At 37.6% G+C, this 14773-nt stretch overlaps 1 protein-coding gene across 2 annotated transcripts in view; it reads right to left on the reverse strand.

Moving 5' to 3' along the window:
• Neb (nebulin) overlaps positions 1-14773 on the reverse strand; it is a 224331-nt gene that overhangs the window by 164224 nt on the left and 45334 nt on the right. For both annotated transcript variants that reach the window (XM_033757144.1, XM_033757143.1), the window contains 10 exons: positions 12768-12965; positions 10498-10605; positions 8925-9023; positions 8078-8182; positions 7887-7994; positions 6403-6714; positions 6108-6314; positions 3071-3175; positions 2274-2381; positions 357-668 (listed from right to left, as the gene is read on the reverse strand). In XM_033757144.1, the coding sequence (XP_033613035.1) occupies positions 357-668; positions 2274-2381; positions 3071-3175; positions 6108-6314; positions 6403-6714; positions 7887-7994; positions 8078-8182; positions 8925-9023; positions 10498-10605; positions 12768-12965 (1662 nt within the window). The remainder of the gene's footprint in view (positions 1-356; positions 669-2273; positions 2382-3070; positions 3176-6107; positions 6315-6402; positions 6715-7886; positions 7995-8077; positions 8183-8924; positions 9024-10497; positions 10606-12767; positions 12966-14773) is intronic.

A 14773-nucleotide genomic window follows, 5' to 3' on the forward strand; every position in this document is an offset into this window, starting at 1 on the left:
GGAGGGCAGGCAAGGGGAAAAAATGAGAACCAAGACCTGTCATGTAGAGGTATAAGATCCCAACAATGAATTTAACTGTACTGTATCTCTAAAACGTACCAATAAACTCAATTAAAGCTGAAAAAAAAATAAAGTAAGTCTCTCTCCCTCCAAAAAAAAAAAAAATCTTTCTGTATTCTGAAGCCTAATAAAATGGAGAGAAATAACCATCCCAACATTTCTGGGGCTGGGGATTTAGCTCAGCGGTTCAGTGGCCTGCCTGGCAAGCCCAAGGACCCGAGTTCAATCCCCAGTACCAAAACAAAACAAAACAAAAAACCCAACATTTCTGAATCTGTTATGTTATATCCACTTACATCACTCTGAATTTGATTCGCATTCCTTGTGTGCTCAAAACTCATGGCATCAGGTAGGTACGTGTAGTGATGTAGCGGCTGTTTGTAGTTCACATTGGTGGCCACATCCTGGGCCATCTTTGCAGCTGTAATGCTAACCATGTCCCCAGGGGTATGGTAGCTGGTTTTGGTATTCTCATAGTTCTTCTTGTATTCACGATCAGACTGCAGCTTTGCCACATTCATGTAATGGACCAGCTTCGGATCATCCTGGAGGCTTCTAAAACCCACATGCTTTCCCTTCGACTTCTCATGTGCTTCTTTGTATTTGTACTGCAGAGATAAAATTTGGTTGGCAAAGTCGTAGGCACTTTCTGGGAGTGTTGAAGAAATGCAAAGGACACCTCATGCCAGAAAGCCCTGAGTTAAAACATTTGTTTCAAACTGCTGGCGGTATGGTGTGCATTTCAACGGAACGTTATTATAAATTCAAGACCAAAATAAATAAATTAATTAATTCAAGACCACTTTTTTTCCTGGCCTTGATTCCTACAGGTGGTCTGCATGTAGAATGACATTTAAAACCCAATGAGTTTTCACATTTACTATGAACATGACTCCTTCCAAGTATCTCTTGGTTTCGTAGGATGTGACTTTCTCTAGTCCAACATGTGATTTCCCATAATGGCTATGAGTACTCGCTGTGTAGTTAGCTGGGCCTTCACCAAACCTGATTATCAGCAGCTTCTCTCCAAATTCACAGCTTAAGCAGCTGTAAATAAATTAAGGAGCTACAGTAAGGGCAGGAACTTTTGTGGGGCTTTCTCATGAGCAAAACCTAATTTTAAAAACTAACCTATTCAAGGTCTCTCACTGCTGGGATCAGCAATGGGAAATAGATTAAGCATTCTATAGCAGGTCAAAACCTCAATTTTTATACAAGAGAATTAAAATCCATCTAAAGTGTGCAGGCCCTGAGCTCTTCTTATACTGCAATGTAAGTATGGGTTCATAAATGAGGATTCAGCAAGTCCAAGGATTATCAAGTATGTGAGAAAAAGTAAAGTGCAATTGCTAAAAACAGGGGGGGTAGTTTTATGTCAAACCTTCACTTTCTACTTAAGGTACAAGTATTTCATGGTGATATGAATGTGTTCAAAGCTCTGAGGAAAATGTTGGTAGTACCACCCCTACAATAACAGATGTAGAGTCCTTATTCCCTTGTCCCTTATGTGGCTACACACATGGTTGGTTTCTTCCTTCTCTCCTTTTTGTTTTTGGTACCAGGGATCAAACTCAGGACCTTGCGCTTGCAAGGCAGGTACAGTGCCTCTGTGCTAAATCCCTGACTCTTACCCTTCTCTTTTCTCAGCCAAGACTGTTGCCCCTGGAGTAGTGTCTGACAGTGGCTTGCAAGCCATGTATGCTTTCTGAAACTTTTGTTTCCCAAAGATGGGATGTACATTCTTTTTAAAAAAATTATTACAGATGAAATAGGCACCAGTTTAGCCAAATCAAAATTGTATCCTAAAAAAGTGGTCTTTTCTCAGTTGGTTTATAAAAATATGTACATTTATATAACATCTTTTCAGTCTTTTAAATACAATTATAATGCAAGCAGTCATTTGAATTTGACATGTTAGTGTTTCCCCGGGTGTTGAGGCTGTGAGGGAAATGTGTCAGCAAAGGTAACTTGGCCCATGAATCAGTGGGGAAAGCCTCTGTCGAGGTTATGACAGCTCTACCAAGTGGGGTCAATTGAAAAGAGTGACAAAAATACTGAGAAAGTGACAGGTTTTCAAAACAATATTATGTGCACAATGTGAATGTCATTAAGTCAACAAACTGTTTTCAGTGAGGCATCCATTTAAACAAATACATATTTGATTACTTTTTAAGCAGGCAATCACTCAGCTTTCACCTAAAATTTTTACTCACATCACTGGCAATGTTTCTTGATGACTTGGCTGCAGCGATGGGAATAGCATCGGCCAGGACATTGTTGCCCTTAGCTATTAAATCATGCCAGTCCCGTTTGTAACAGACCTGGGGTGGAAAACCAAAAAGGATGTCAGCATGTTCTGTATTCAACCAGCTGAAGCGATTTCTCAGCTGCTGGGATTGCTTGTTCTTTTTCAGACAGAATCTAAAAGAATTGCCAACTCCACATAGCCTTCTAGTGAAGTGTCACACATCGTGTCTAGCAGGAAACTGCTAAACCCTCAACTAACTGTTATTCCAAATCTACTTTTGGCATGTTCTGGAAGAGGGACACTGAAAAACTGGAGGAGATCCAGAGGAGAGTAATAAAGGTTTTGGAAACAACTGGTATGTGAGAACTGAGAGAAAAACAAAGCTGTCCAGTCTTATGAAACAAAGGTCAAGAGAAGATCTAGTGATCAACTTTAGAAATTTTAGGATTATTATAAAATAATAAAGATTTCATTTATTTTCAATTTTCTGAAAGATAATAGCCTCCTCCACATGAAACTAGGAAAACAAAGTAGAAGTTTTAGGGGAACAAATGGCGGACTCCACATAAAGAAGGATGTTACTGCTACCCTACCTTACAAAGAGCCAACTTGGCAGGTAAAGAATCATCATCCTGGGATATGCTCCTCTGGGGGCGATGTGGAGAACTGTACTACATACTTGTCAAGGCACAGTCTTTCTCTAAAATGTTATCATTCTATTGTCAGGTCTGGGATTTACACCCCATCAAAGATCCTACTTACATCACTTATGTTGTAAGCATTACACTTGGCCTGGAGAAACTGTGGAAGATCAGGACTGATTGTGTATTTATGCTTTACATCTTCTCCTTTAGCTTTGTATAAGACCTGCAACACACAGGCACAAAAATAAAAAAGCATTACACATTGTGCAAAAAGTGAAACCAATCACACACTTAACGGAGTTATTCTCTCATTTGTTTCTATTATTAAAAATCATCAAAGGAGCCTGGCGTGGTTGTGCAAGCCTGCAATCCCAGCACCCTGTGAAGCTGAGGCAGGAGGATCATAAAGTCAATCCCAGTCTGGGCAACTTAACAATTTAGCAAGACTCTGTCTGAAGAAAAAATGTATATGAGGGAAGGCATTGTGGGGATATAGCTTAGGAGGAAAGCTCTTGGTTTACCCCATAGTGCCAGCAAAAAAGAACCACAAAAAACAAAACAAAACAAAAAGACATTTTCACTTAAAAAATAAACATATCTTTAGGAAGACTCAACAATTTGTGTATTAAAATTGAAAAAGGAAAAAACCCTTAACAAAATGGAAATCTTTGGCTGCCAGAAATGCAGGGGAAGTAAATTAAAATGCAAAACCCTAACATGACTAACAGAATTCTCCAAAGCAGGATAAGTTTATTCTTTGCCAGTAGAGTTAATAGTTCTTAAGTTTTTTGTTCTTATTATTTCATTTTTGGCTTTTCATCCCTGCAGAGGAAACAGTAGTTAGAATGAGTATTATTTTGGGGGCCAGGGATTTGGCTCAGTGGTTTCACTTCCTGCCTCATAAGCACAAGGGCCCAAGTTCAATCCCTGGCACCAAAAAAAAAAAGAAAAAACAAAACAAAACAAGTTTTTCTGTTGTTTTGGCTTTTTTTGGTACTGGGGATTGAACTCGGGCTCTTGCACTTGTGAGGCAAGCAGCAAAACCACTGAGCCAAATCCCTGGCCCAAAAGAGTTTTATTTTTGTCAAAAAAAGTTCCAATTACAATTATATCAATAAAACTACATAATAATTTCCTCTTAATAGGAAGATACTTATATATGAATTCAACATACTTATAAAGTTTACCATTCCATATTTACCTTGTCATTTTAAAGAATTACATACACTTTTCACTGAAAGACATTGTGTGATGTGAGATCTTACTGTATGTGAAGTATGGATCTTAGTTTACCCTTCTCTTATTCATAGAAAATAAATGAATTGTTTAATTACTAAAACTAAGATCCAGAATCACAAGTAGATTTTCGGTCTTTTAATTGCCATTTAGAATATATATCTTCCTTTCCCAAGGATGACTATGGGGAATAGCAAAGCTATATTTGTTTGTATAGAAGGAAAATCTAAAATGGTTAGTATCTAAATTAATTCCCAAATACCAAGTAATTTCTTCTAGGAATCTAAGAATTATCTTTAATTCCTCACTGCCTTTAGGAACAATGTTTAAACATGCAAAAAAAAAGTCTCATTAATTCTAAACACTTCCACCTTTCTCCTTGCCGCTGCCTTAGTTTCGACAGAGTCTTCCCTTTGATTGCCGTAATAGCCTTCTAGTTCTTCTTCTTGCCTCCAGTCTCAGTTCTCCCATACACTCTCCACACTTTCCTGAGAGTATTATCTATTAAAACATGGAACTCTATCGATTAACAATCGCCAACATCTCCTATTCCCTCCCCCATGTCTAGAGCCTACAAATTAGCATACGCGTCCAACAGTGGGGTCACAGTCCTGAACTTTTCATTTCCTTCCGTTCATCCTTTCTTTCCTTTGGCCAGAAATAGTCCTTTCTCCTATTTGCCAAGGAACCTCTGGTCGGCAGTTACCCACTTATCTTGTGCTTACTTAAATTATGCCTTCTGCAGTAGTAATCTCTCTGCGTGGCAACACTCTGTTCATATCTATACCTCTGTCTTATGCGCTTGTCCTGTATTCTTAATTCCTATATCCCACTAAGACTCCACTAGTTTTTCTTTGTGTCATCAGCACATTATATAGTGCCTGGCACATGGGAGATGCTCAGAAATATTCATTAAATGAATTAACGAGTGAATGCTTTTGATGTCCTTGTGGCTCTTACATCAAACTTTCCTTTTGGAAGAAAATATTTAGCAGATAGAATTCATGAAAGTTAAAAAACTGTGTGAAAGATAAAAATTTTGGCTTTGGACACAGCATATATACTGCTCACTTTCAGGCAGGCAAACACCACTAATTGTCGCTGAAACCAGTCAAAATGTCACTGTGAAGCCGGGCGTGGTAGCGCATGCCTGTAATCCCAGCACTCGGGAGGCTGAGGCAGGAGGATCACTGTGAGTTCAAGACCAGCCTGGGCTACATAGTGAGTTCCAGGTCAGTCTCAACTACATAGTGAGACCCTGTCTCAAACCCCCCCTCAAAAAAAAGTCACTGTGTATGTTGATTCTATGAAGCAAAAATATACACTTATGTATATTATTCCCCTATATTGATATTTTATATAAAAAAGCAAACATAAAAAACTCAACATAAAATTAATTGCAAACAAAGAACATTCCACAATAAAGTATCTGTGATATAAAATTAAATTCTGTGTATGTGTGTTTAGTATTAGCACTTTTGGACCAAGTTAAAACTTATTCAGTAACACAGTCATATAAAGGTGGTTAGGAGCCGGGCATGGTGATACACTCTTGTAATCCCAGCACTGAGGAGGCTGAGGCAAGAGAATCACTGCATGGTCAAGGCCAGCTTGGACTATATAGTGAGTTCAAGGCCAGCCTGAACTGCCTATTGAGACCTGTCTCAAAAAAATAAAAATAAAAAAGTGGTTAAAAAGGAAAATGTGTTTTTAAAAAGTTAAAAAAATTTTTTAAAGCAAAAAGAAAATGTTCATGTACAAACTAAAAGTAATTTGTAATTCCATTTTAAAATTAATTATATAAAATGACATTTAAAAGGATAAGATATTGGCTCAGAAGAATTAAAAACGTTGAGCTGATACCTATTTTTTAAAGAGCTTCCCTTCACTCCCTTTGCCCTCTCTTTAGTTGTACTCACATCACTGACTTGCTGAGTGTTCTGCTTTGCCTGGACCATAACAGGGGAGTCCACGATGCTAGTGAACTTGAGGGTATCTGGGTGCTGCCTGTACTTCTTTTCGTTCAGGGCATCGCCCGCCTTTTTGACTTTTTCTAAATCGAGACTACCGATGGGTATCCAGCCAATGCCCTTCATCCAGGTGTTGTAGTCCTCTTTGTAGGCATTCTGCAGTAACGGGAGAGAGGAGGGGTGTGGGCGCCGGCAGCGGCTCTGACATGAAAGGTGGTGCCCCTGTGGGATGTGGGTGACTTACATCACTCTGTATGTGCATCACGTTTTTAGACAATTCCAGGTTCACGGCGTCAGGCAGGTAGGTGTAATGGTGCAGAGAATGCTTGTAGTTGACATTGCTGATGACATCCTGTGCTTTCTTGGCTGCCACAACATTGAACATGTCGTGAGGTGTGTTGTATTTGGTCTTCATCTTTTCATAGTCTTTTTTATACTCCCGGTCCGATTGTATTTTGGCCACATTCATATAATGTACCAGTTTAGGATCATCTTGGAGACTTTGGAAGCCAACCATCTTCCCTTTAGCTTTTTCATAATCTTTTTTGTACTGAACCTATTGGAAATAAAGGTAGAAATATTTTTTAATGTAACTTTGAAGTTTCAACTGATCAATGAGTCCATGATGGAAATAACTGAGATTCCCAGAAATTACTGTCAATAACCAAACTGATATCCAGTTTTATATATATATAGTCATCCCTCAGAGTTCAAACAGGATTGGTTCTAAGACTGCCAGCCCCACCCCAAGCCCCTGCAGACACAAAAATCCATGGATATTCAAGTCCTTTATATTAAATGTCAGAGTATTTGTATATAACCTATGCACACCTTCTCATATTCTTTATGTCATCTCCAGATTATTTATAATACCTAGTATAATGTAAATGCTATATATATTGTCTGTTTGTTTTGTTTTTTTTTGGTACCTGGGATCGAACTCCGGTCCTTGCACTTGCAAGGCAGGCAGTGGAACCACTGAGCTAAATCCCTGCCCACCAAATACATTGTTTAGGGGATAATGACAGAAAAACGTCTATACATGTTTCATACCGATGAACATTTTTTTCAAGTATGTTTGATTCTGAGGATATGAAAGACCAACAGGTGGGGCTTGAGCCAATTTTATTCAAATATCAAGGCAGAAAAACATCAGTTTGGGGGCTAAACTGAAAGTGGCCAAGAAATAATTTTTTATTATTTTTGGTGCTGTAGATTGAACAAAGGGCTCAATGCATGTTAAGCATGGGCTCTGCTACTAAGCTATACTCTCAGTCTCTTAAAAGTCTTAACTTGAGGGAAACTAATGATTACTAGAATATGTAAAGCTCGATGCCAATCCATCAGTCTCTAGATGTAATGAAGAAAAAAAAAGAGGAAAGGGAAAACAGGAAAATCATCCAAACTCAAAAAGCTTTGAGATAAAATTTTACCATCAGAAGACTATTACAACTTAAACGGTAAATTGCCTCCTTATTTCCATGAGAGAAGCAGTGTGAATTTGTGCAGGGATTCTAAATTAGGATCCTTGATAGGAACTCATTAGTAGTGGTTATGCCAATCCTTTCCGACAAGAAAATTTGGATCTGTAGAACTTTCTCTCCTGAATAGTTTTCAGCCAGACTTGTTTCCAGTCAGGGACACCAGAATCAGTGACTTTAGGAAACCTGGCAGACCCTAAGCCCACTCACATTTTCTAGTTACAAACACGACCACAGCTAGACTTACGTCACTGGCTGCCTGCCTGGCAGCCTTGGCAGCTTTGATGGGAATCGCATCGGTTCTCAGGTCATAGCCCTTCTTGCTCAAGTCTTTCAGGTCAGCTTTGTATGTGGTCTGAAAGAAAAATATCATTTGACACAGCCCAAGACTACATTAGTGGCAGCTAAACATGCACATCAGCCTGAGTCCACACACACCTCGCTGATATTATAGGCATTAACTTTAGCCTGAATGAATTGTGGCAGGTCTGCTGGCAGGCTGTATTTGTGCAGAATTTCCTCTCCTTTGGCTTTGTAAGCGATCTAGAAGAGAAAAGTGTATACATAAATAAAGTAGAGAAAAACATTTAATGCTGCAGGAAAATAATTTCAGAGGGGATCAGGCTGCACAGTGGTGGTTTCAGGAATGACACTCTATACTGTCCCCGTATTCATCTGTACACATCTGTAGGGACTCAGGGTCACAAGTGCAGTTGCATAAGGTTCTACCTTAGTGCCAGTTCAGTCTTTGCACAGATCCCCTGGTGTACACTAGAACCTCTGGACCTGCACGGGGCACCTGGTTAGGGTAGTGACCCAATAAAAATGTTAACTTGCAGACACTTTCACAAGCATGGGTAAGGGTAATACAATGGAGATATGAAACAACGATGTTATATTTTATGGATAAGGGATGTAGGGGTGATTTTATTGTACATGATTTTTGTCCTAGCTTTGACTTAAAATGTAATTCCTTTATTTGATGTAGTGTGTATCTTCATTCTTTCTGATCATTTCTTGAGATCGCTTGCAGTTGTCATTAAGAGAAGTCGCTCTTCCCTTTTCCTTAGAAAGCCATGTCAAGGGGCTGCAAGGACAGCCAGTGCACTGTACATAATACCCAAAAGAATAAGGCGTGCTTAAATGAACAGCCAGAGAAATATGCAGTTGTCCATGTCAGACACTTTAGATTGCACAATTGGTTACAAGTGACCAATGAATTTGAAATACAAATATGTTTGTATCAGTTAACAATTATTAAAGTATAGATAGGAAGACTACTTACATCACTTCTCTGCGCCTGGTTAATTTTGGACTGTACTGTAATTGGAGCATCTTCAATTGAGGTAAACTTAAGTGTGTCTGGATGTTGGCGATACTTTTTCTGTTTGGTGAATCAAAAAGAAAGATTATTTTACTTGTGACTGAAGGCTAACACATTGAAATCCTAAAATTTGTCTTGGAGACATTAGAAGATTTTTTCCCCTGATTTTAAAATGTAAAAATACTAGAGTCTTGATTGATTTGGATGAAAAATAAATACATCACAAAAGTCAATGTTTAAAATAATCTAGTTATGGGTGATTGGGGAGCACAGACCAATATAACTCTCAGGAACCAGACTTAAATTATAGCCTCAATTTCTTGCTTACAGCATGAAAAACTAAGCAGAAACATCACAGAATTCTCTGAAGCATTAACAGGAAAGCAAGCAAGGAGATTCCGAGTGTCTCTGCACCACACTAGAAAGTTGTTAGGAATATCATTTCCCTGTCATTCTATAGCACTGGAGTAGGAAGCTACCCTTATTCCTAGATTTTTCTCCATTTTTCCCAACCCTTATCCCTTGTTTTACATCTCAACTTTGCATAATACTAACATTGCTTTTTAAAGTTCAATCTTCTGAAAACCACCAATCCAGAAAACCTTTTTCTGAAAGATTTCCAAGTAGGTGAAATATTTTCATCAAAAGTAAAAGTATCATGCAACAAGAACAATAAAGACGACCCTCACACAGCCTATGTCATCTTGCAGTCACCCTCTGAGATGATGCAGTCACCTGACAACAGTGAGTTTGCCGCAGATGACAGAAAGGTACAAATAACTTCACTGCTTTAAGATCAGCACCATCAGTTTTTTCTTTGACTGACTAGTAATTTATATACTACCTCAGAATCGCCAAGAATATAACATAGGTTAAATTCGTCAAAGAAGATTTCTGTAACAGCTCCATTACTTATAATCATCCCAAATTGGAAACAACCCATCCATCCACCAACTGGTGAGGAGGCCACCAACATGTGGTATATCCACACAAAGGAATATTACTCAACCCCTTTTTAAAAAAGGAATGAATCATAGGCACACAAAGAAACATAGATAACCTCAAAAACATTATAAGAAGCAAAAGAAGCCAGACAAAAAAGAAACTTCTAGAAAAGATAAACCTATAGCCGGAGAGCAGATCAGCAATTGGTCTGAAGATGAGAGCAGGAATGGGTGAGGTGATGGTTTGGAGTACTACTAACATTTTAAAACTCATTTGTGGCAACAACTATACGATTACATGAATTTATTAAAATCTGTTAAGCTGTACACTTAAAATAGGTGTTTTATGACATTTAAACTATCCCTTAATAAAGGTGTTAAAATATATCTGTTAGGAATGGTTAACATGAATAATCTGGGTAATGTAAAGGACTATGCTTACCTACCTGGCTAACTTACACTGTGGTACATTTTTTTTTCCTCAGCAACCATGACCAGACAATGACACAGAAAGGAGACAATTCCCATGGTTTTGAGAGCTTTAAGTGACATCATCACAAACCTCTCTCTGACACACTCAGGAGCTTTACCTCATTAAGGATATCAGAAGCTCGCTTTGCCTTTTCCATTTCCAGGGACCCGAAAGGCATCCAGCCACAACCTTTCATCCAGCTGTTGTAGTCAGCTTTGTATTCAACCTAAAACACAAAAAGAAAAGTTACCTTTCTCTGTTCATTGTTCTCCCTGTTAGGTAAAATCAACATTTCGCTCAAATGCTTCTTAAGATTTTTGAGCAGCTTCATTACTTGATATATGAAGATCATTTCACGCATTTCTTTGGTGGGAGATTCTAAGAGTCCTCAGATTTTTTTTTTCTAACTAGCCTGTGTTCCATTTTATCCTTACTTCCACTTAATGGAAGTATGTGGGATTCTAACTCCAGTGTGGAAAATCTCCAATTGAAAGCTCTGTTTCAGCCCAGCATGGTGGCACATGTCTATAATCCCAATTTGAGAGGCGGAGGCAGGAGGATCATGAGTTGGAGGCCAATCCAAAATAGCAAGTTTGAGACAAGCCTGAGCTATATAATGTAACCCTCACCTCAAAAAATAAAAAACTGTATTTCAAAGAATAAATGAAATTATTGTATTTAGATAATCAAATGTAAGATGTTTGCCTGAAACTTTACATATTATGCTTCTATGGTCAAATTAGGCCTGCAGGTCACATTGAAGGTAGGTAATTGTGTCCATTTTCTAGTTAGATAAGACTGGATAGTAGCTATCTGTCCTGTGTGTGTGCACACAATGTACTTCACATGTACTGTCCTGCATAGGAGTGTTTCTCTAACACACAGGGTGGTTGGCTGACAAAACACTTTGAAGTAGTTGCACTCATTAATTTGCTTAAGGAAGCAGTTTTATTTGAGGAATAGTTACTTGATGCTATTAAAAGAATGCACCACTTTGGTTGTCTGGCCACAGATAATACCTAAAACATATTCAAGATACAAAATTCAAGTTGTTCTTCAGTGTGGGCCTCTTAACTAGAATAAAAAAGAAAATCAAGAAAATATTTCATTTCTTCCCTTAAGAGGCTTAAAATCTATTTGAGATGAAGAAACACAGAAAAATTAAATAACAAATAAGATAATATTGTGTATAATAGAGTTGTTAGTGGTAGGAGTATAAAACTGTTTAGCCAGTAGGGAAAGTACTATGATGGTTCCTCAAAAAAGTAAAAATGAAACTACCATATGATCCAAATTGAAATATAGAACATATATCCAACAATTCAATTTCTGGATATATATCTAAAAAAATTAAAAGCAAGATCTTAAAAGAGACCTTCATACACTCATAGTCATAGCAACATTATTCCCATAGTGAAAAGGTCAAAGCAACCTAAATATCCACTACCAGATGAACAGCCAAACAAAATGTGGTACGGTATATATATATAAGGGAATATTATCCAGCCATAAAAAGTAAGGGAATTCCGACAAAAGCTACAACATGGATGACCCTGAAGGACTTTATGCTAACTGAAATAAGCCAGTCACCAAAGACAACACTATGATTCCACATAAGTGAGATACTTAGAGTAGACAAATACATGGAATCAGAGAATAAAATGGTGGTTGCCAAGGGTTATGGGAAGTTTTTGGGTAGTAGATATATAGTTTCTGTTTTGAGAGACAAAAATAGACACTGGTTGGACAACAGCATGCAAATATACTTAACACTGCTGCGCTGTATATTTAAAAATGGCAAGATGGTAAATTTTATATTATATGTATTTTACCACATTTAAAATTAGAATTGTTAGGATGAAGAATTTAATTGTGTAGCTCATATAAATTAATTTACCTAAAGAAGTTTTGATCTGCAGAAAACAATTCATTTCTAATAAGGGATGCAGAAAATGACTTAGGATATTTCCTTTTCAGACAAAATAGTAATTTATATAAAACTTATTGATAATGATGAATCACGATAATGGTGGTGATAATGATATGAATGTCTATCGAGGACTTGACCAGGGTCTGGTAGTGTGCAAACTTGGCATATATTTAAATCTGCAAAACAATTCTTTTGTTTTATTCCAATTAATCAGCAAGGTTATTTTTCCAAGGTTGCTAAGTTTCCCAAAAGGAAACACAACTGGAGTCCAATCCAAGGGTCCCTAAGCCTCAAGGCCACGTTCCTACAGAACTACGAGAGTAGTTGTCCTTACCTACTTGTTTATTCACAAAGGACAACACAGATGCTTCTGGGAAGGGCCCAGAACAATTCTCCATGGAGAAACCCTTTTGGTTTCCACAGTCAAAAGAGGGGTTGGAGAGAGCCCGGCTACTCACGTCACTCTGCAGTGCATATGCCTTCTTGGCGAGGTCCATGTTGACACTGTCTGGCGGGTAATTGTAGTTGTGTAAGATGTGCCTGTAGTCCACATCGCTGGCAATCTCTTGAGATTTCTTAGCTTGAGTGACTTGGAGCATATCAAGAGGTGCTGTGTAGACAGTTTTTGACTTTTCATAGGCTTTACGATATTCACGCTGTAAACAGGAAATGATCCTTTATTACCACAAATCCTTAAAGGATTTCCAGAAAAGTACAGTAAATACAATTTGGAGAAACAGATACAAACATCTGAGTAGTTATTTTGCACCCAAATTTGTCACATTCCCCCAGAAAAATCACACATGGAAGAATCTTTTCAAATACTTTCAGGATCAAAGGCAACTGTTAGAGAGCTGCAGCAGACATAAAGAATGGGCCACGGCTTCTCCTTTAGCCATGGTTTCTCTAGGACCAGTATCAAGCCTTTAAAGAGTTTGCCCATCAAGAAGCATTTTTTAAATTAATAAAATCACGTGACAATAATTTCATACCTCTGATTTTATAAAATGTCTACTTCATAAATAGGACTGTGGCCTCCTTGCTTTCTAGAGTCAGTTTTAATTGGATAGCTATGATTTTTCAGCCTGGGTATTATATTCTTGACAGTAGAGAAGCCCCATAGAGAATTTTTAAATTATTTTTTAAAAGCTTCTGATTGTAGCAGTTATGAGATCTCAGAGGAGGAAAGTTTGTGAAACTGAGCTATTAAAGTAACCTTGGTCCTTAGCTACAGTGTTCTCATAAACCAAATGTCCTGGCAGGGCCTTAAGAGACACCTTCATTGGTGGTTTTCTGGACTGGAAGACAGGAGGCTAAGTAGGTCAGCTTCATCATATCCACTCCCCAGTTACCTTGATGAAGAGAAAAATTCAGACCCACTGCCTTTAGAGACATTATCCCACCCTATCTACCTATAATCACATGTTAAAGTCAGTGACCTCAGCTAGCAAGAACAGATGTGCATTATAAATCTTTATCAATTTCTTTCACAAATGATTTGATTTTTTTTTTAGCTTAAGGAACTTGATGTTCCTTCTCATAATCTACAGGTAGCCATTTTTGCTGAATAAATCTTTCACTTAATTGTAGAATCTAGACTCTGGTTTATGAAAATAAAATCCAGAAATTTATTGTGGTATGCAAGAACATTTTAAAAATAGCTACTTTTTAATGAGAATGAGACTGATAAAGCAATGTCACAAAAGTATTTGGTATGTGGAAGTGTTCTTTACTAAATTAACTCATGTAGAATGTGTCCAAGTTCACACCAGCTGACACATACCAATGCACATAAAATGCTAAAAAGATACAAATTCCCTTCTACACTCGTACCTCAGAGTCTAGCCTGGATATTATGTGAAAATTACTATTTCTTTCATGTAGCAACATCAATCAATTAACAAACATTCAATGATTTATTTTGTGCCTATTGTTCCAACGCATTGTTATAGAATGCAAAGCAAAAGATAAAGGCGCATGTGATGTGAAAAGAGAGCTACAATCTTCTTGAGTTTAGAAGGCATCAGGAACTGGAGAACAGAGTGTTATGTATGTGAGCTCTGTATACTCACATAACACAGAAGGTGTGTCTAAAGCATAGTACAAATAAAAATTTAAAATTCTAAATTAACATTCAAGAAAATGACATACACATTCTTTTTGTTCATCAACTAATATTTGTAAGCTACGTTGAACATTGTTATTGTTCTTAAAGGGTTCTTTAAATTTTTTAGGAACACATTATATACTGTAATTTGCAATATCTGATATTTGCCTCTCTATAGTAAGAATGTAACTACACAGTGCTAGATGGTCTATAAATATTCTTTTAAAAATCCATGAATTCTGGGGCCGGGGATTTAGCTCAGTGGTTCGGTGGCGTGTCTTGCAAGCGCAAGGACCCGAGTTCAATCCCCGGTACCAAAAAAAAAAAAAAAAAAACCCCAAAAAAAAAAAACAAAAC

Source organism: Fukomys damarensis, unplaced genomic scaffold (assembly GCF_012274545.1).
Source record: "Fukomys damarensis isolate Sample0158 unplaced genomic scaffold, DMR_v1.0_HiC HiC_scaffold_29, whole genome shotgun sequence".
Lineage (NCBI taxonomy): Eukaryota > Metazoa > Chordata > Mammalia > Rodentia > Bathyergidae > Fukomys > Fukomys damarensis.